The sequence below is a fragment of the Haliotis cracherodii genome, unplaced genomic scaffold (assembly GCF_022045235.1).
Source record: "Haliotis cracherodii isolate W230 unplaced genomic scaffold, xgHalCrac1.p SCAF_7, whole genome shotgun sequence".
Taxonomy (NCBI): Eukaryota; Metazoa; Mollusca; class Gastropoda; order Lepetellida; family Haliotidae; genus Haliotis; species Haliotis cracherodii.
This window is the reverse complement of record NW_027266330.1, coordinates 16,433,131-16,454,936: the sequence shown is the minus strand read 5'-3', so window position 1 is coordinate 16,454,936 and position 21,806 is coordinate 16,433,131. Positions and strand designations below refer to the sequence as shown.

At 38.4% G+C, this 21,806-nt stretch overlaps 1 protein-coding gene across 1 annotated transcript in view; it reads right to left on the bottom strand.

Annotated features, from left to right (window-relative positions):
• Window positions 1-5,561: 5,561 nt before the first annotated feature.
• The window catches only part of LOC139448048 (sodium-dependent dopamine transporter-like), a 28,808-nt gene continuing 12,563 nt past the window's right edge, over window positions 5,562-21,806 (bottom strand). The window contains exons 2-14 of the mRNA XM_071229551.1: window positions 19,714-19,843; window positions 17,801-17,932; window positions 15,300-15,564; window positions 14,867-14,999; window positions 14,156-14,290; window positions 12,419-12,522; window positions 11,698-11,822; window positions 9,924-10,036; window positions 8,350-8,478; window positions 8,029-8,128; window positions 7,055-7,155; window positions 5,908-6,078; window positions 5,562-5,663 (exon numbers count right to left, since the gene is read on the bottom strand). Coding sequence (XP_071085652.1) covers window positions 5,562-5,663; window positions 5,908-6,078; window positions 7,055-7,155; window positions 8,029-8,128; window positions 8,350-8,478; window positions 9,924-10,036; window positions 11,698-11,822; window positions 12,419-12,522; window positions 14,156-14,290; window positions 14,867-14,999; window positions 15,300-15,564; window positions 17,801-17,932; window positions 19,714-19,828 — 1,725 coding nt within the window. The 5' untranslated portion in view covers window positions 19,829-19,843. The remainder of the gene's footprint in view (window positions 5,664-5,907; window positions 6,079-7,054; window positions 7,156-8,028; window positions 8,129-8,349; window positions 8,479-9,923; window positions 10,037-11,697; window positions 11,823-12,418; window positions 12,523-14,155; window positions 14,291-14,866; window positions 15,000-15,299; window positions 15,565-17,800; window positions 17,933-19,713; window positions 19,844-21,806) is intronic.

The following is a 21,806-nucleotide window of genomic DNA, read 5'->3' as shown; positions in this document are numbered from 1 at the left end:
ATGCCCTGTGTCAATTTAGAATCATAATATCAAATAATTTATGATGATCAAATATCTTAAACAACTATGCCAATGTACTTATTGCCTAGAGTCCTATGCCAGAGGGTGGTGGCTCATGGGCCAATCTGGTAATGCCAACCTCCGAATTCTATATGTCTCCATTGTTCTGTCACGGGCCAAACCAGCTGGGCATTTCTTTTGGTAGACACATTTAGCTTTTCGTGTTGTATTTACTGGAGTATACCACCCCTGTAACCCTGGTGTTGTAACCGTCGGAAGTTACATTTAGCCTGTTTGTATAGGGCATACAAGTCGTTACCAGCACCCCGAGGCCTGTCTTCTGCTGATCACAAGCTTTTCGCCTGGTGCATCTTGTAATGATAGAGGTCAAGATTTGAACTCTTCCAGTACGGTTTCAGGTGAGCTCTACAGTGTCCACGTGGTATGAACTTAGCAGCAGACGTCTTTAGTGCGCTGACAACCGAGTCAAAATAACCCTCTATTACATCAGCTTCTATATTCCCAGTGTCAAGCATTACATCACCAAGCAATCTGTGAACCTCAGCTTCATACATACTAAGTGACTAGCTTTTGTCCATTTGTATGGAGTCGACGGCATGTCCGCTTTACATGTAGTGTTGTTTAGCTTGTCATCATGTATGGACACTATAACAGAGAAGTGATCAGACACATCGAAAGGAGTTGCATCATATATACGTGTCTTGCTGACAGTTAGTTGTAGATGTTGAGGTACAAATACATAGTCAATGACCGAAGATTGTGTGTTACTCTTGTTCCTCCATGTCATTAGTAGTCCTGCTACTTTACCGCTGTTATAGGAAGATACCATATTCCGCACAGATAGATACTCTCTGAGTAGGCGTGATCGATGCGAGTTTTGATTTTTTGTCAAGTCAGTGTTGTAGTCTCCGCACAGGATAGTATGAATGGTTTGTGAGAGTTCATCAATAATGTCGAATGTTTCCTTTAATTGTTCTTGATAGGCACACACATTATTATTGGTAGAGGGAAGGAGTGTACAGAGTACAGATAAGTCAACATAGTTGGGTCTAGATAGCCTTGCAGCAACTACTCCGTCATACCCAGGGACGATAGTCTGCATATCACTGAACGAGTCCTTTTTAACTGAAATAGCAACTCCACCTTCGCCCCTGTATCCTCTCTGGTCTTCCTTGATATGTCGAACTCAGCGAGTCGAAAAATGTCTCAGTTCTGTTGGTCAACCAGTGTTCAGAAACAGTTAACACATCACATTTGTTGGCTATGTTTTCAAGGTACTGTCGACTGTACAGTGCACCTCTGGTATTCCAAGTGCTGATGTTCAGCAACCTAAACATGTTTATGGTTACTTATTTCCACCATCCCGCCGCGGGTAGGACACCCATTCGCGGCATTTTATATTCTTTGGCCAAAAGTGTTCATTTTCAAGAACTTTATGTGCTGATCCAGTGTCAACGTTGATCCGCAGTGTATATGTTGGGTACGTACCGGTCCAGGGTTTCAAGAGTCTGACCATGCTCACATGGACATCTCGTTTCTTGGCATATGCTACAATAGCATCGCGAACTACGTCAATGGGCATATCAGCTTTGATGTTTGACAGTACAAGTCTTTTTCTTTTAAATCGAGGTGAAGCCCCATTGAAAGCCCTTTCCCATTCACCGTCAAAGTTAATGGTTCTTTGTGAGGGAGATATATCGTTGTTGGAACGTTGCACGTACTCTTGTAATGTCTCGCGACGTTTACTTTGCCTATCCTTTGCCTGAATCCTTGTATCACTGTGACATGTACTCAGGATTACGTCAGCGCTATCATCGTCACATAATCCATCACCACTGGCGGGAGTATGGGAATTAAACTCCATCTCTTTGGAATATGTTGCCTGTGTATCTATGGACGCTCCAGGCTGCATACTACCGTTTACGCATTGGAGGACATTTTAGTGTTTCAGAGTAGAATAGTCTATCTCTGTTATTCAATGAATTCAATTTTCCATCAATAACACTACAACAGTAAAGCCAATTTATATATCTAGAAGTTAAGAGACCATTCCACACAGCAACTGTTTACTCGTTTTTCACACGAAGTGGATGCTGATATTGACAGGGCAGTTGATACTTTACAACATATCCTATATTCATGTGGTGAATGTATGAAGTTGAATTATAGTGATAGGACGTGTTTTAGGCAACAGCAACCGGTGTGGTTTGATGAGGAATGTGAGATGATGTAGAAAAAAAAGTACAAACCTTCAATATATTTAGAAACATTTTATCCTTAGAAAATTTTGGATGTTATAACAAAGCAAAGATGGAATTCAGTAAACTTTGTAAACAAAAACAACTACAATATAAGAGGGTAGTCATCCACGAACTCCACGAGGCAGCACGTAACAGTGACTGTACATCGTTTTGGCGTCTTGTTAAGAAATGTTTATCTTCTCTGTTGCAGGAACCTAGTGTAGGCCCTTCCTCTTGGTCAGACTATTTTAATGAATTATTAAATCCGGTAGTAACAGAAGATGATGAATTCTCCAGTAATACTGATGACTTCCTTGCTCTTCATGAAAACTCTGTCTGTAACGATTGCCTTTGTCAAGACGAAATTTTATCAAGTGGCTTTACAGAACACAATGTTATAAATGCTATAAGAAATCGTATTGATATTAAATCCCCTGGGAATGATGGATACCTTCCGAATTCTATAAAAAAGCTGAGGGATTCCTGTTACCATATTTTCTTGAACTGTTCAAGAAAGTACTACAGTCTGGTCACTACCCAGAATCGTGGAGCACCGCAATAATACTACCATTACATAAGAAAGGTTCTGTGAACGATCCCAATAACTTTCGAGGTATTTCCCTGCTCAATGTCTTGAGTAAAATGTTTGCATATATTTAAAACAAACGTTTACCATTTTTTCTTGATGTACATGGAATCATTGGTGAATATCAAGGAGGATTTAAGAAAGACCACTCGACTATCGATAGCATTTGTAACCTTAACTCTATCGTGCAACTTAAAAATGGTAAAGTATATTGTGCCTTCATTGACTTTCGTAAGGCTCTTGATATGGTAAATAGATCAAAGCTTTTGTTTGTTATGCTTCAAAATGGTATTCATGGTAATGTTTTCACAGTCATCAAAAGTATGAATGAAAATGTAAAACCTACTGTATCATATAACTACGGTAAGAGATTAGCAGAGTATTTTGTGAGTGCTTGTGGTGGGTAACAAATGTGTACCTTAAGCCCCGTGTTATTTTCTCTTTTTATTAATGAACTTGTGGCATATTTAGAAGGTAAATTTGATGATGGTATATTTATATCTGAACACATAATTAATATAATTGCACTTCTATTTGCTGATGGCTTGGTTCTTGCTGCTGATGGTGTTTTTAAACTCCAGAGGCTTCTTGTTGCTTTATATTTTTACTCCAGAAAATGGGGAATGGAAATTAATACTGACGAGGAAAATTAATGTTTTTAAAATGGGTGGCCATTTATCAAAATATGGAAAATGGTATTTTGATGGTAAACAAATGGATACTGTAAGTATGTATAAATATGTAGGCTTTATTATAACGCCAAAACCCATTTGGACCAGAGCATGTAAAACACTTTCTGAACAGGCTTCCAAAGCACAGTGGCCAGTAAAATCCCTGATCAGGAGACTTGTATTTACTCTTTAAGATTTGTTCTCCCTATTTGATAAGAAACTTGTACCCATTTTGTTATATAGTTGCGAAATCTGTGGCTACCAAAGAAGGGAAAGCAAAGAAAGTGCTCACCGAAAGTTATGTCAATTTTTGTTACACATTGGATATAGATTATCTAACGCTGCTGTCAATGGTGAATGCGACAGAGTTCCTTTGAACACAACCAATTTTGTAAGATGTGTTAAATATTAGTTAAGATTATTTCATATGAATTTGAATAGATATCCATATAGTTGCTATATCTTTTTAGTAGCTACTGTCGATAGGAAACGCCCCAACTGGGCCACACATGTAAGAAATGTATTATTTTCTTACTGCTTGGGTATCGCTTGGATTTCACAGAATGTTGGTGATCCAAAGCTATTTATTACCCAGTTTAAAGAAAGCGTGAACAACTGTTCTTTGCAAGAATGGCATGCCTCCTTAGACTCAAATGTATTAACATTTTGTAAGATCCAGAAATCATTGTTAGATTGTGATATAATTTTTTGGATGTGCATCATCTACGTAGGGGTGTATCAACATTGACCGATGATGATGTTCTGTGTGAACATTGCAACGCAATTGAAGATGAAATTCATGTTGTATATGTCTGTAAACATTATGAAGATGAGCGTAAACTGTTATTACCTAAATTGTCAAATAAGCAGCATTATTCACTTAAATGCCTATGTACTTCGTCAGACATGAATGAAATATTGCCATTTACCAAGTTCTTAACACATCTTTTAAGAACGGTTCCTAGGCTTGGTGCGAATGTGAGAAATGGGCACTGTGGACCTTTTCCTAAAATTTGTCTCTTGGACACTAAGAGATCGATGAATAAATATTTAGTCTCATAGTCTTGGACAAAAAAATGAAAATACTTTACTTCCAGAGAATACTTGACTCATTGAATTTCTTGACTTCCAACAATATAAAGGTACTTGACATCAGCTGGATACACCTAAACAAACTAGTTATTCACAGAATACTAGATAAAATCGGATATTAATATATACCCTAGCTAATAGGTTTAGCACAATGACACTAGAGTAAGTCAGTATAAGTATACCTGTCCCACAATTACACCCAGGCGAAACTAAGTTCAGCCAATCACACAGTGAAACGTCAAAGTCTAACGATTCCCGACGATAGCTGCACTCGGTAGCGATGAGCTACTTGCGCGAGAAGCGCGGACTTCGGAGAAGACACTAACCTCTAGCTACTAGTGAAGGAACTATTTCTATAGTAGGGAAAATACGAATAGCAAACTAACTACAGAACCGGTACTGTAGATAGAAGTATCAATCTAAAGGGATGTACATTAGCTACCCTGAAGTACCCGTAAAGATTAACAGCTAGATGTGTACAAATAGAAAGTTGAGATACTAGTGAATGACCACAAAAACATTCGAAATATCCAAATAGTACCAGAAAATCTCACTACTGCATAAGAATAAAAGTTACCAAAACACTTTCAGCATGTGAATACGCTTGCACATACAAGGAGATGTATGTCAAATCATTATATGATAAGAGCATAAGATTAAACTGCTGTAAAATGATATTTACACAAATGTTCCAGCGATAGCATTACAAACACCAAGTCAAAGAACTGCTGCTGAGCGGCAGACCGCCGGACAGTAATGAGTAAGTGAGGTGCAGAGATCATTTTACAGTGACGAGCTGGTTTAAACGGAACGGTGACACTGGAGAACAATCAAATGAGGAACTATTTTACAGCGACATGGCATCACTGACCTCCGTTGTAGTTTAGTGTTTTAACACACAGGCCTGTTTATAACATTAACTCAGCAGTATGAAACGTTTGCATATTCGTATTAAACTGATGGCAGTTCATGTCCTGCCATAGGTTGTAAGACGCCCTCCATTCCGGTTGAACTAGTCCAGTTTTCATTGGGTTCCATTGATCTTTTCATTTTCTGAAACATGTCGCATCCCATTATTGTTAATAACATATACAGATAATGAATTATAGGTTTCATATATGCAGTTTCATGTGTAAGTTTTGGCTTCTGTTATGCTTTTTTACATAATGAAGTGTTTATACTGTGACCAACTACGAAAACACATGAAACATCAGCTTAACAGATTAATGACTTAGTACCACAAATTACAACATACATGTAATTTAATATAGTTTGAAAAGAAAAACATGAAGTGTACCTCTTTCAGTGAAGTTTCATTTCTATTGAGAACCGTCCACAGCCAAATGATAGGAATCGGCAGGATTGATGAGAGGGATATCATCCACCCAACACCTGTAGCCCAGGAAGGGTATATGTAGTCCCCATACTTCGGAGGCCGGTAGGAGTACAGAGAGTAGCAGAATGTAACCTGATACGATACAATTAGAGTTTATGAGCGGTGAAACAAGGTAAGACAGTGCTTTCGGGAACAACAGATTACTTTGATAATTACTACATGTAACAGTTCAATGAACAGAACAAAATACTCAGGTTGAACAGATAGTAGTGTTAAATGTGTTTAAATATGTTACATGTATCTGAGATCTCAATCGATATAAGTAATGTTGTCCAAGAACATTTAATGTACGTAGAATATTGTCCTTTTCTATTATCCTGTATTGCAATTATTTCTAGATTAATACTTCAAGGCACTAGACGTTATAAAATCTACATCTCTTTAGTTATCTCTTATATTGATATGGGCATAGACATTCAGAATGATGCCAGCCTCTGTAACAAGCTGTGCAACAAGAGGGTCGATTTCGTTTTTTCAATCGAGAATATTCTCTTCATATCGGAAAATACACCGTCAGGTCCAGCTTATAGCGTCAACTTGTCTTAAGTGCTTAGGTACCTTATGAGCATTACAGTTTATTCAAATTTCATGGAAATCAATCAAGATTCACCAACAATCACCTGGTTGGGTTATTCCAGACGTTTTAAGGTGGACATTCGGAGGAATGAAGCGCGTTACTATCTCATCTTTTGACATTACGTGGAGTTTTCACACCTCCTAACTCACTGGCATTTACTGTATAATATAAATTATTGAGTATATGAATAATCATATGAATAATATCAAAAACTGCATTCTTTATGTCATCTTCAAAACATTCACACTTATTCAAATCAAGTTTTCTCCAAATCCGTTGGAGGTGAGATGTGCAGCCAGTGACCAATAACCTTTCACATTCTTCGATTCAACAATTTAACTTTCTTTTATAAGATGTTTCAAGTAATTTCAAAACTGGATCTCAAACCTTCCAAACTTGTTTCAGTCAGTTTTATCAAATAGCATGTTGTCTGTAACGTTACACAAAAGAGCAATATATCATGAAGCTTACGAGCAGAAGTAGTGGACAAACGAACTTTAGGCTAATGACCATGACTCGAGGCATCTTCTTTCCCCACATCTTACTGATATTCACCTGAAGCCTCTCTGTGCCTGAAAAAGAAATTGACAAGTAGACTATTCTAAAGGATTATGTACGTGGGGATTCCTCGGCAGATTCCGTCCCCAGTGCCCACTTATTGCCAAGATATCCATGTTTACATAATTGTTGCATGAAGCACAATAGTGAGTACATATCTATCCTGCTCGGTACAACCCTCGACCCACCCTAATCTTATTCCCATCCGTTTGGCAATAGTGTCTGGCAATTGCAGTCTGTGATTACAAACCATGCCTTTGGCGCGCAATTTTTAATTTTCTGCCATGTACTCTTTAGGAGGCAATTCCGTCCGTTGTACCCGCTCAGTGAACCTTGTTGTTGTTCAGTTTGGTAAAGCATAGTGCTGTTCAGTAGTGTTCAATATCCAAAAACATCAAAGGTTACTAGTTCACCAACAAACAAACCTAGTATAGAAAGTTTCATCTGTGGGGTTTGGGGGTTCTGGTCTACAAACATAACTCTCATTTTGAGTATAAGTCCAACTGGTCATCATGAAAACATAAAACAAAATGTAAAAAGTACAAATCCCAAATCACCAAAAGGCACAGTTCATTACTAGACTGATCTAAAGAATGTTTTAAAGATAAATATTCAACGGTTTAGTTGTTTTGCTCCATTTTAGGAATACGGATGGAAGACAGACGGACGGACGGACGGACTGACAGACCTTCATTCTGATGTTTCAAAAGTGGGGCATAAACAATGTAATTCATGTATATTTCAGGTTCCAGGTTTGCCACCGTGCATCTTAATTATAGAAAGCGTCTTCTTCAGTTGTTTAGGTAAAGTTTATCTGTTGTAAAATAGTCCCTGGTGTCAATTGTGGAAACAATAAAAAATATTAAGATCATCACTTTAACACTCACCATAGAACCAGCCAACTACCATGCATTCCAGCATTGCAATCAAGGCTGTAGAGGGAAAGTAGGCAAACCAGTCCACCAGGGTCACCACATAAATCCCACCCTTAAATATATACAAAGTTTACCTTGGTATCATCACATGGTACACATATGTCCGTATTGTACAACATAGGATCCACACATAAACACAACTGAAAGAATTATAAAATTACAGCTATTTAGTTCTCCAATTTTCGTTTCATAACCATTTGATACGCAAAACGTAACTTAACCAATTTGTAGACAATACATGAAAAAGACATTGAGATGTGTATATGGTTTTACCTGTGATACATATAAAAGAGCAAATAGAAAAGTGCTTAGAAGCACTGCACACGTGAAGAAGAGGCGCTTCTTAAACAATTGCGAAAACACGTCTTCCAAGGCTGCCGTGATAGTTGCAATGCCTGGTACCTGTGGATACAGATCTGGTATGACATTTGTTTAAAAATATGTTAGTGCCATGGAACTCACATTATAAGGCTCACATAATGATTTCAAATTTCAATTTCGATACCAAATGTATTTATATAATTTGATATACATCGTTTCAACATTGTCGTTATAAACATGTATTGGTAAATCAAATTTCAGTGGTAGTTGTATTTATATAATTATGCACTTAAGGTCACCCAAGTAACTGTGTCCCTTCTTCTGTTTAAAGGAGTTTATCTAAGGTTTCAGGTATACTGATGATCTGATATCTTTCAATAACCATCCACTTGCCAATTCCCTTCCACTGATACCCGCTAAAACTAAACATAAAGGAGACCCATGAGTTTCATATTTACATCTACTTATAAAGCATCAAAGTGAAAAAAGACTTCCTAAATACCGTATGACAAGAGACTTTGGTGTCTACATTTCCCAACGTTTGAGGCACAAGATGTCAAAGGGAGTCATTCGAGTTTTCAAAACGATTTATGGTGGACATGCGGATGGCATTTTCAAAGTTGTCGAAGTAATTCTCTAGTTTGACTTGTTCCATATGTCCCCGTGTGTGGTGCAGGTAAAAATTGACTTGCTTTTGCATGCGTTTGTGATGGAAGCCACATTAGGGTGCCACCTTTTTGAGAACACCTGGTATAATCTATATTTGATAGTGATTCGTGATTGCATGCTCATGATATGTTCAGAATTGTATTATCGACTCTTCCTTTTTTCAGATATTTCTAAATAACATGTTTGGGGTTTTGTCGTTTTAGTTACCATTAAAAAATGGCCATAGTAATTGGCCAGATAAACGCTAAACATCTCTGCCACACAGGGATGTAAACAAATGGCTATTTATTCAGATACAAATTAGTCCCAGTCGTCTAAGGCATCACAATTTACTGTCCCGTAGACGTTTCAAAAACCTGTGGTCGTTGGATTCGCTCCTGTTATCATTGCTGGTGTGTCAGCACTATACCATTTGGTTTCACCAAAGGGGATTAGGTTATAATTGCTGCCATTGGTCCTCTACGATTCAAATAGGCACGTGCATCCCAGTCGTCTATGGCGCCGGATTTGACTGCAGTGTTAGTCACGTCAGCATGTGATGTGCCCGAATCCTTGAATCGTGATCATTACATATGACAATCGGTTTGTTGGCACCATCATACGTCAAACCGAACTCACTACTTTACTCACTCAAATACATACTACGTTTTAATATAAAGACGAATGCCTGCTGATACAAATTGAGCGACTTTCCATGTTTATTGTTTTATGAGAAGCATCTTTTAGTGTTTGTACACTTGCAAGCAACAGACAGTTTACTCCCTGAGACAAACACCATCCAAATATAAAAATATCGTGTGAACATTCTTCCGTATTCTGAATGTATACATCTGACTTAACCAAGGCATCTCCCTCACCATAGAATCTATTCCCATCATCATCAGTGTCGCAAAAGTCAAGACCGACCATGACTGGGGAAACGGGAGAGAGGCAAGCATTTCAGGGTAAACGATGAAGGCAAGGTTGTAACCTGAAACACAAGAAACATGTTTGCATTTAGATGAGTGTTTTATTCCACGGCTAGCTTAAAGTAAAAGGTCACCATTGGCTATTTCTCATGAAACATAGTGAGCCTTGATATAATGTTACATATCAATATTCAAAGGTTCAGAATAGTTTGTTCTGAAGGCATATGTCTTCTAAAGTTTCCAAATTGGCTCTCTTTTTTATGATCTGTCTCTTGCAAATTTATCGTAAAATATGGTGGATTTTTTTTGGGTAATTCAAAATTGACAACTTCTTAAATATACTTGGATTCACCCATATACAAATAGTTTAAAGGGCTGATATTTTAGAATAACTACAAAGAACATTATGAATTATGGAGGCATCGTGAAATGCGTTTCATTAGGTACTTCATGGACATGTGACCCGTGAAGATTCTGGGGTAGAATGGGTCTTCAGCAACCCTACTTGCCGTAAAAGTAGGTTTTGCTTGTCGTAAAAGGCGACTAACGGGATCGGGTGGTCAGGCTCGCTGACTTGGTTGATACATGTCATCGATCCCAATTGAATGGATCGATGCTCATGATGTCAATCACTGGATTGTCTGGTCCAGACTCGATTATTTACAGGCCGCCGTCATACAGCTGGAATATTGCCGAGGGCGACGTTAAACAACAAACCAACCAAAATCATGTACATGTAGATGATGGATTGATACATAAAGACATTTCACATTTAATGAAGATGGATTTGACATCGGATTTAAAATTGCAACATACACGAGAAACGGCTTATAAAGGACTCTGTTTGTGCTACATATAGATAGATTATGTCTATTGTAGCCAATAGACTGGTATCTGATCAGCAGATTGTTTTAGAGATTCCGCCAATCACTGAAGGTTGCCTCCGATCAGGATGCACAGGATCCACAACATCCGTATAGGATCGTCTCAGACCCAGGGTCTATGGACTCAGTGTCAAAAAGACAACACAGGGCTAACGTTGTTAGAGTTTCCAAACAGACCATTCATTGTCGACATCATGCAGCCCATTTGCGTGCACGATCCACAACATCCATATAGGATCGTCTCCCAGAGTCTTCGGAATCCAGGACAAAAAGACAACACAGGGCTACCGGTGTTAGGTACTACTTGTAATACCACGTTTGTAATACGATGGCGAAGATGACGTAGGCATTGCGGGAATAGATGATAGTCAAGTGTAGTGTTTACAGGAATGTTTAGAGACGTACCTATGAAAGTAATGTCAACGTCAATCCCCATCAATATGACGTGTGTGGTTGGGGTTTAGGGATGCAATGAGGAAGGATTATGACAGAGAGAACACAACGTCCTGGTGATGAGTCACAGGACATGACAAGCATGACAACATGCTTGAGCTTGGCTTATTACAATATGTTAATGTCGTCCTTTTGTCTTCAAGAAAGCAAATGCCCATGTCCGCCTAGCAGATTGTCATAGTCCACATTACCCAGGCCAGTAATAGCCCCAAACCATTGAGCATCTTTGGGCATCACAGTCGACACACTTGTCACTAAAGGTGCACGAGGTAACCCAAATTACCATATGACAGTTTCGACGACTTCTAGAAATTACTATGAAATAGGTCATATTCATCCATAACATCCAGAGCACAAATGTAATTACGTTTTCATTCGTCACTGACCTGATGACTCAAAAGCATCTACGTTTACTCCACGTAAGTAGGCGACGTGACCGACGATTGTGAAGAAAGCAAATCCAGTCAAAATAGCTGAGAGGGAATCAGCCAAGCAAAGCAATACGGCATTTCTGAAAGGAACAAAGGATTAACTGTGTGGCTACAATGAAGCTAGAAGGTTGGTTGATGAACTTCCCAACGTGCAAAGCAAGGATAAGAACAGGGGAAAAAGTTAAAAATGCAACTGACTTGAATATCACATGGCACATTCATAGATTCACTTTAGATACACATTTCTCACAAATTAACATATGAGTGAATGAGTGAGTTGTGTTTAACGCCGCTTTGAACAGTATTCCAGTTATATAATGCCGTGTCAGCTCCACGAGAGAGCAAAGTCCAAATAGGGGCAGGTCTTGGACGTTTACCACTTTGGTGAAACTCCCGTGCATGGGCTAATTATCTTCTTCAATAGAAATTCCTCTGTTTCATAACTGAGGCGTGTCGGGAACCTGTAATCGTAGGTTCGAATCCTGGAATTGCCCTGATTATATTTCAAGGTTTAACATCACGCCTCGAGTGTTCGCTGGTTTCTCCAAAGTGGTAAACGCATCATTTCGGACTTCCCTTTCACATCAGGCTGGCGTGCCATGATATAACTCAGGATAATGCTTTTTAACATTGCAAATTGTATACAAAATACGGGGTGAGCAAACATGGAACCTACTTAAAGCAGTTGTTATTCATTCTGTTGTGTCCAGACATGGAGGTTATACACCCAGAGGCTATACCTAGTGAATGCAGTGCAAAACTACAGGACTGGATCCATATCTACAAGCAAAGAGAACAATCAGAAATAAATGTTTGTAATCCAGTTGAAAAAGTTGTCTACCATTGAAGTGAATTTAAATCATGAAGAAAGACTGTGAAACATTTGGCGAATACTTGTTGTTTTAGTGTGTTTATCATCACTTACAAAAGTCATTTCACGTTGTTTGGACACATTATGTGAGTAACTGAATGGAATCGAAACATACTCGTTTTGTTAACATTCAGTAATTCATACTATTTACGTGAATGCAATTTTCTTTGGAATTTAACAATTCAGGTGATATAGTTGCTGGAGAATTTCTGCTATTATAATCTCTGGATCTCTGACATAGGTCAAGAGACCTCGCAGATCTATGCCCAGCTGTGATACTTATACTCGTGATCAATGTGTACTGATGTTGTGACCCCATTGGTGATCGCAAGATTGGTTGATTGGCGATGGCATAAAAAAACATTTGAATGCTTTGAACCGTATTTCTGGACTGCATTCCTCTTGCATGGAGTATTTTCTGAATTCTCTATGCTGATAACCTGTGGTGAACTTGTTTCTCTTGATCAGTGCATTACCAGTCCTTCCCCAGCATTGTCACCGTCTGAACAACCTAGTGGCCCTGTGTATTTGCCCTTGAAGTGACGCTTCAATGATTTTTTTTTCTGAATTGTCATGGCTGTTTTGTCATATCCCCTCTACCACCCAATGACCTGGCTGATGGCTAAGTGTTGCCCACCCTCGTCACAAGTCTAACTGATATTTTCACCCTCTCAATTAAGTCGAGGATTTATTAGCATGTGCATAAACCAAGGTGTATGGTTTAAGAGGCTCTGTCTTGTATTGTTGAATACTATTTTTGCATAGTTGGGTACCTGCATTTCAGTTTATTATTTGATCTTTTGAGGGATACGAGTCATGTTAATATACAAGTTATACACACACTCCAAATATTTTGACTATTTGTTATCGCCAGAAAGATCTTACAGATAACCTGCAAGGTAAATAAGCTTACATTTGGTGGCGTTTGTGGACGTTCCATAGAAAACCTAACTTAAACAGATCAGTGTTTCAAGAATAGAAATATTGAAAGTAGCTTATGCCTGTTGTAAGAGCATTCTAAGGGGCCAATATGGCTGGTAGTTTAAAAATTAACGGTATTGTTTTCAAAATGACTGTGAACTGCTTTGCTTTTTTGTGTTGTCTCACTTCAGGCAGTTCTTTGATATTTTTTATTCACTGGCAGTGTTGCAAGGCAATGGTCGGAATCCTCATATACTAAACAAAGACATGCACTTTAACTTGAATTAAGATTTTTATGACCTGAATTTGCAAGTTGAATTTGCAAAGATTTCATCGTATTTCGAAAGTCAAACTCAGTCGTTACCATAGTAACTCATTGCATTTGTTGGTTAGTTGCATGTGTTACTGACGGGTATCACCGGTGGGGCAGGATACGTTCCCTTTTTCGCGAATACCCTGTGGCATTTCACAGTGATTCAGAAACACATGCTTATGATATAGGTTGAATCGTACAATCGACTCTGCTTTATAGGAGATATTTCCTACGACAGGGTATTGTTATGTACCCAAATTAATTTTCTTATGATTCAAATTGAACATGACCGACGCTTAAAAACTCACTTTTGGCTCCGTAAGCCTCTCAAACTTTGGATAAATGTAGTAGTATATTCCATCAGCTGATCCCGGAAGTAGGCAACCTCGTATGAGAAACACTGTGATGATGATGTAGGGAAGACCTACGGTGATGTAGACAAGCTGGTCCAAGAATATGCAGTGTGAAATTCAGGAGGTTAAATGCTGCATGATCTGCTTCAGCTTTTATGTTTCTAAAGGCAACCAATGAGTACCCCTTGTTCATGATACTGGAGCAAGGTTGTATTGTGTAATTTGTCGTTTTGTTTCCTTTGATATACAAGAACAAATAGAAGAAAAGCATATTATAAAATTGTCAAAACTGAATAATAACAGAACAGTGGGTTAAAGTATTGGCTTATGACAATGCTTGAACTAATTTTGCATCATCGCCTCATGATGGTGGTGATTGTTGCCTTACAATTGCGATACCAGTGTCCTGACCTGACATGGATTATTTACAAATGCTGTCATTAGGGTAAGATGGCATTCTATCAGTTAAGTCACATAGCCTCATCATCTCATACATTTCAGTCACCTCTTACCACGACCATGGGGCACAGGTAGACCTATTCTACACGAAAAAGGTATACGTTCATGATCAGTTTACATATCGTCCAAATCTGTGTGAGTTCATCACACACGTGACAAATGTTGCACTTTTCTACACACATTTGAGGGCATTGTTGGCTCACTTACCTTCCCTGATACTCTTATTCCTTTGAAAATCCACAGAAATAAAATCGCATGTGTGATCGCTAGGCACCCAACAAGTTGCCATCTAACGCCACCGAGATTATCCAGACCATCAGTCATTTCCAGCATCTTATTTCTTAAATATAAAGGATAGACAAATATCTATAATGGCATTTTAATACATTTTGCATATATATAAAGCAAACGCTCGTGCGCATATATATATATATATATATATATATATATATATATATATATATATATATATATATATATATATATGCAAATGCTCCTAGAGGTGTTTCAATGATGTACTTACCATGGTTCTTGAAAAGCAGTATAACCGTAATGTATACCTAGAGGTAGACCAAGGTACGAAGGTGTATATATGCTTGAATTTATGATTTGATTACCTGAAACAGCATGAAATTCTTACTTCCAGAATTCTTCAGCAGCAGTAACCCCGGTTATGTTGGCAGTAATTCCAGTCTCACTTGCATTATATGACGGAATAGTGACATTTGTAAACTTTCGAAGATCCTTGCTAGATATACATGTAGGTGTGTTCCAAGTGTTGTTACAGTTGTCCCAAGGAAGTATTTCAGAGAAGGAATAGAAGAGGTAATACATGAACCAGGAGAATATGACATTATAGTAGCTATGGAAAAACCAGACACATATCAAAGCTCCCACGCCAAGACCTGTAATAGAACAGGATGAAACATAAGTGTGATCAACATGATGAAGTTCGGTAGTTAGTGTGCAGTTAGTATGTGGGCTAAACATAGTTTTCTGTTTTTCGCGATATTATAAATTTTTACCTTGATTTGACTTTTGAGCTTCACTCATACTGAAATCTGAAACTTCTTCTGAACATTATTCAGTATTTTTAATTTGTTAAATAGTTGCTGGTGGGAACCTACACATATGATTCGTTTTTCGCAATATCTATAATACCTTGTCAGTTTTGCTTGAGAAAACTTGTGTTCATGTGGTAGTGCGCATCACAACGTGTTCCTTTTTAGCGATTTTGTATATTGCGCGTTTGGACCATGCTCTCAAAATGCGCTATGGGGGAGCTGAGTTGGCAAAACTGTTTATGGCCGCTGCTCAGACATCTCAACTAAATATGTAATGCTTTTCAATTCTTCAAAATGCCTTTTTGACTCTTTATACATCTATACACTGACATAAACAGACCAAGAAAGCTTAAATGTGGCATGTAAGTTTCTATTCATGTAGACTTAACGGATTTTGTGAATTGTATAAAACAAGTTTTAAAAAATTGCATGACATTAGGAGAGTTATTCTCATTGGAAGTATGTAACTCTCAAAGTTTAAAACTTATGTATTTTGTATTGCAACAATGTTATGCTATAGTACACTGCACATTCATTCTTGCATCGTCAGAAGCATTGTTTCGTTCATCGGTAACACTGTTTCCCACATTACATGTTATGACGTTATTTATTTGAATAACATTGCTGACAATGGAAAATGGCTTTCTTTGTTGGCAATTTAAACCGTTATCTACATATTCAGGAAAACTTGAGTGCCGTAAGCATTTTTGGTCAGAAAACACAATGAAGTAGGCTTCAGGTTTCAGTGTTACCGTTAATCAATCACTAGTCAAACATGTAATAGTCATCTATAAATTAAGAAAATGCTATGTTCAAAATTCATGTAGGAAAAACAAATCAATTATTTTGGATAAGCACTGGGATTGATTTGACAATGATTGAGATTCGGGGGAGCATACACAGAATATTTTTTGTTGATAACCTTTTTCTTTCTAACTTATGAAACCAATCTTTTCATTTTAATTGTCCATTTGAACTTTGCAAAGGCATTCACTATCAAGAATGGTCATCTGATCAAGTAGCAAACTTTTGCACACTAACCCGACTTTGAAGTCTAACATTGCATCCGACTAACATCTACATGCCCTATCATCTCCGCAAATATGAAGATCCTTATCAAATTTCAGATCAGATATCTTTAATTTAAATATTTAACTGCTTTGAAGATACAAAAGTTATTAGTAAAGCTAGTAGTAACCCAAAACCAACCAATTTGTACATCTTCCAAAAACCAATACTACAAACATGCTTTTAAGAATCGCTATTTTTTAAGATAAAGTGTCAAAAGATAAACGTAATTTGTTTACAGCTGTATAGAATTGATTATAACTGATCCTAACATACTCCTTTGTAAATTTCTCACTGTCAAAAAGGCCTAGTGGCCAAAACAATACTAGTAAAACGTATGTCTGTCTGTACTTGTTCATTAGAAGTTGCATAACATCCTCGAGATCTGTAGTGGACTAAAATCTTTAGGCCAGTTGAGATATTTTTCATAATTGTCTTCAGTGTATATATTAACAAAAGATTGTTCGGAGCTGGGCACGACCTGCTGTTATTCACCTGTATGAAGGAATATACTGAGCAGAAGCTTATCGCGTTTTAAATGCTTTAGCATTTATCTGTCAGTCCATCATTGTCCGAGCTACTTTTGGCTGTTTCTTAGCATAGTCTGCATACGCTGACTTGGCTAAGATCCATGAAATTTCAAACATACAAATTGAATACAAAAGCAATGTTTGTGATTACAAGTAGTCTCAGCTCAAGGATAAATATATCTGAGAACATAAATCCTTGGTCAGGGACTTCACCATTGCCTTGTTGGTTGTTAATTTTTAAACGAATGAATTGACATGCAGTCATAACTTCTTGGTCAATCAAATGACGTAATCGATCATACAGACAATCATATGCCTGAAAACTGATCATTTCTCGCTGAGAAATTCTCGAAGGTTACTTTCCCCCGCCACCACATCTCTCCCCATTTCGATAATACTTTCTAAAACAGTTCAGATCTATAAGTATACATATATTCAGTTATGTACGTGTCGGTAGTAGAATCTGCGTTGATATATACCTTTGAAAGAAGGACACAAGTTCCAGACGTTAATAGGTCCACTTTGAGAGTACTGGCCAATAGTCATCTCCAGGAAAACACATGGAATGGCTCCGATTATTGTGAAGAAGAGGAAAAGTATCAGAAATGCTCCTTTGTAAAAAATAAGAATAAAAATATGTCAGTTATGTTACCTTTGGGGACTGAGAAATAAACTGTGCCCCTTCCCCAACACCTAACATGTACTACAATCTAACACAAACTACCTCCTCAATTAAAATCCCAATTGGCACACTTCAAGGACATTCTGACATGAACCTATTTGTTCAAAACAAATGCTTAGATGCGAGAGTTTCATTTGGCAAAATGATCTTTTGCACATACATACTGAACAACAAAAGTTCCTGTGACATTGAATAAGATTTAATACAAAGTTATGTTTTTTACCTAATCTGAAACAATTTCCGTTTGCAACAGATAAAAGACTCCTGTAAGTGTTTAAATGGTTTAATTGGCAATACTGACTTCAGAAGATGTGTGATTTCATATAAAAAAACATAAACATGCCAAAATGTAAATTTACAAATCAATAGTGTGGGTGTCCACTTCTGGTCGCGATGCAAGCAACACATCTTCGTCTCATGGAATGGACCAGGCGTCGCACAAAGTCCTGTAGGATATCTGTCCATATCTGCTGGAGCATGTTTCGAAGTTCCTGGAGTGTAGATCCATCTCATCCCACATGTGCTCGATTGGTGAGTGATCAGGGGAGCGAGCCGGCCAGGGGATGACATTCACGTTGTGTTGTTGAAGAGAATCCTGAAAAAATCGAGCAATATGAGGCCAGGCGTTGTCATGTTGAAAGATAATTCCTGGGCACATGACGACAGGGCCGATGATCTCGTCGCGGTAGCGCTGTCCATTGAGATTTCCCTTTACCACTATCAAACGGGTCCTCTGTCTTGCTGTAATCCCACCCCATACCATAACGCTGACGCCCCCGAGCCGATCTTCTTCCATGACACAATGATTGACGTAACGTTCACCTCGACGTCGGTATACTCGAATCAGTCCATAGCTGTGGCTGAGGTGAAAAAGAAACTCGTCAGTGAATAGAACTTCTCCACTGCATGGCCGTCCAGCGTAGACGCTGTCTGCATTACTGTAGACGTGTTTGACGGTGGTTTCCTGTCTAAATGGGACGCCTGGCTGGTCTTCTGGTGACAATCCCTGCACATCTGAGGCGACGACGTACGGTTTGTGAAGATATTCGTCGAAGCCCAGGAATGCTTCTTGCATTCTCTGTTGCTGGCTGGAATCGATTTCGTAGGTGTGTTGTTCGAATCCAGTTGTCTTGTCGATTATTGGTTACGCGTGGCCTGTCACTCCAAGGATGGTTGCCATAAACACCAAATGGTGATTGTGTGGACGTTAAATTGTCTTGCAACACCACGTTGACTCGATCCTGCTTCAAGCATACCAATGGCTCGCAGACGCTCATGTTCGGACAGGCGTGGCATTTCGTTATGTTATATAATTGCGTAATTTTGTTGTTTTTCTGAGTGGTTGTTGTCAGCACGATGTTAAACAATGCATATGGAATCCCGTTAACCCACATGTTTTTATACCCCTTCTTGGTTAGTGAAATGCATGGGGCCTGCATAAAAGTCCACTTTTGCATGGGATGCATGTTTTTTTCTGTAGCAGTTGCGTTTTTGTGACTTAATTCCATGCATGTGCTACAATATTGAAAACCAAACTTTACTTGTTTGAAAAATACACTAAAATATTGGTGTCACAGGAACTTTTGTTGTTGAGTATATAATGCTCAGTGATTGCTATGATCCCCTAAATGTAAATAGTTGATGGGGAATAATTACTATAACTATTGACATTTAAAAGTTTGTAGCTTTTTGGTGCCACACACAACCTACCTCCTCCATTGCGCATACAGTAGAACGGAAACTTGATGAATGTTCCCGATCCAACACCATATCCAAGTAGGCTGACGAAGTAGTCAAACTGATGGCTCCAGTGTTCACGAGGCATTGTTCGTTTCTGCAACTAAATAAAAACACATTCACCTCACTCACAAGCAAGATTGCAATGGAAAAGAATATAAGAAAAACCAAACCATCATCCCTTTTCATCGTAATGCCACACAATTTCAAATTTCGACAATGCCAACCAAACCATTTTAATATTCATACCAAATCGGGTCTACAGTTCCGAATACTTGACAAGCATGTGTTTATGTATCACTATCAACAAAGGTTGATATTAGGTTTTCGGGGGTAGAATAGGTCTTCAGCAACCCATGCTTGCTGTAAAAGGTGACTATGCTTGTCGTAAGAGGCGGGATCGGGTGGTCAGGCTCGCTTGGTTGATGCATGTCATCGTATCTCAATTGCGTGGATCGCTGCTCACTAGATTGTCTGGTCCAGGCTCGATGATTTACAGACCGCTGTCATATAGCTGGAATATTGCTGAGTGCCGCGTTAAACAACAAATAACATAACCTAACCCATTACGTATTCGCGAAAAAGTGTACACACAACGTGACTAACACCGTTGCCTAAATCTGAAATGGCAATGATCGCGCTGAATTCTTTGAGTGTCGGCTTTGTCCGCTAAAAATCAGCTACATTGTCCTTTGGTGTTTGTAGCCGGTGAGTATTGTTATTGCGTATTCTGCACTGTCCACAAATAATATACACATATTTTTATTTTTCGGATTTATTTCTGATTTGGCAATTGTCCACTAACAGATCTAGAAGCAGTGAGATATGCTTCAGAAACTGGAGAAATAAGCCATCCACAAGAGAACCAAATCTGTCAAAAGCATGAATATCAATGTGTTCAACCTAAAGCCTAATGTGATTACATATCACAAATCACTACTATTGTAATAAAATCTACCCGTTTCTTTGAAAATACTGTAATTCATGTGTTATTGTCCTCTCTCTACCGCCTTATCAGACTTGACCTACCTACATGTGCCTTTATATGTGCATGTATCTTTTGACCTGTCTCGATTGAGGAAGGAGCATTTATGAGAGCTTCAGTTTCTTCAAACAAAGAGTTATCCCCCTTCAACTTACTTTTAACACATGCTTATAGAAAAGTATACAACTCAAACACATTCCAGGTAGGCATTTCTGACCTCGCTGGCAATAGCAATAAACCTAGCTCCATGAAAAGTATAATTTAAGCATGAATATATTTCTTTTCACATCAGGCCTCAGTGCATACCATACAAGGATGTCACTGAATAATCGTCCTACTGCCAACAAGTGTATCTCATCTTCTAAACTACAGATATGAAGTTGGAGAAAGCAATACTTACAATAACGCACTGAATTTTATATTTTCACCCATCATCCTGTTTCTTTTGACAGTCTGTAATTTGTGATATATGCTTAGTACCAGTCAGGTTGCAATTGTGAATTATGTAAACTATCACTGCAAACAATATGGTCATTGGACGGAAAAACGACGTTATTTGGACGTTTTCAAACCATCGTTTTTCCGTCCAAATAACGTCGTTATTTGACATCGGAATTTACTATGAGAGAACGATATCATCAAGCTCCTCCCTTTCTACCGGCTACCGGTATTTCTACTTCTCAGATTTCATTAGTCAGTTCTCGCGTGTTAGATAACAGGCCCGCGTTTGACGCTGCACTCGAAGCGCTTAGCGGAAGTATTGAAATCAATCGTTCTGCGCATGCGGATTACTTAATGCTTTGTCCAAATTTTCCGTTCTGTGCATGCGCGATTTCGCGTATCGTTTCCGAGATTTTTTATGTCACCACTATTTGACAATGATTCATAAACACAGTCTCGTGAAAGTTCGGAATCGTACAATTCCAAACTGGTGATGCCTATTCAGACTAACGCTTAGTCTCTAAAACTGTATAGTTTTGAAAGAAACAAGTAACTCAATTTAAATTGAAGGGGAGCCCCAGTGATATGGGAGATTCTGAGATGAACCTATTCTATGGCTATCAAGGCTGCTACCCAAACC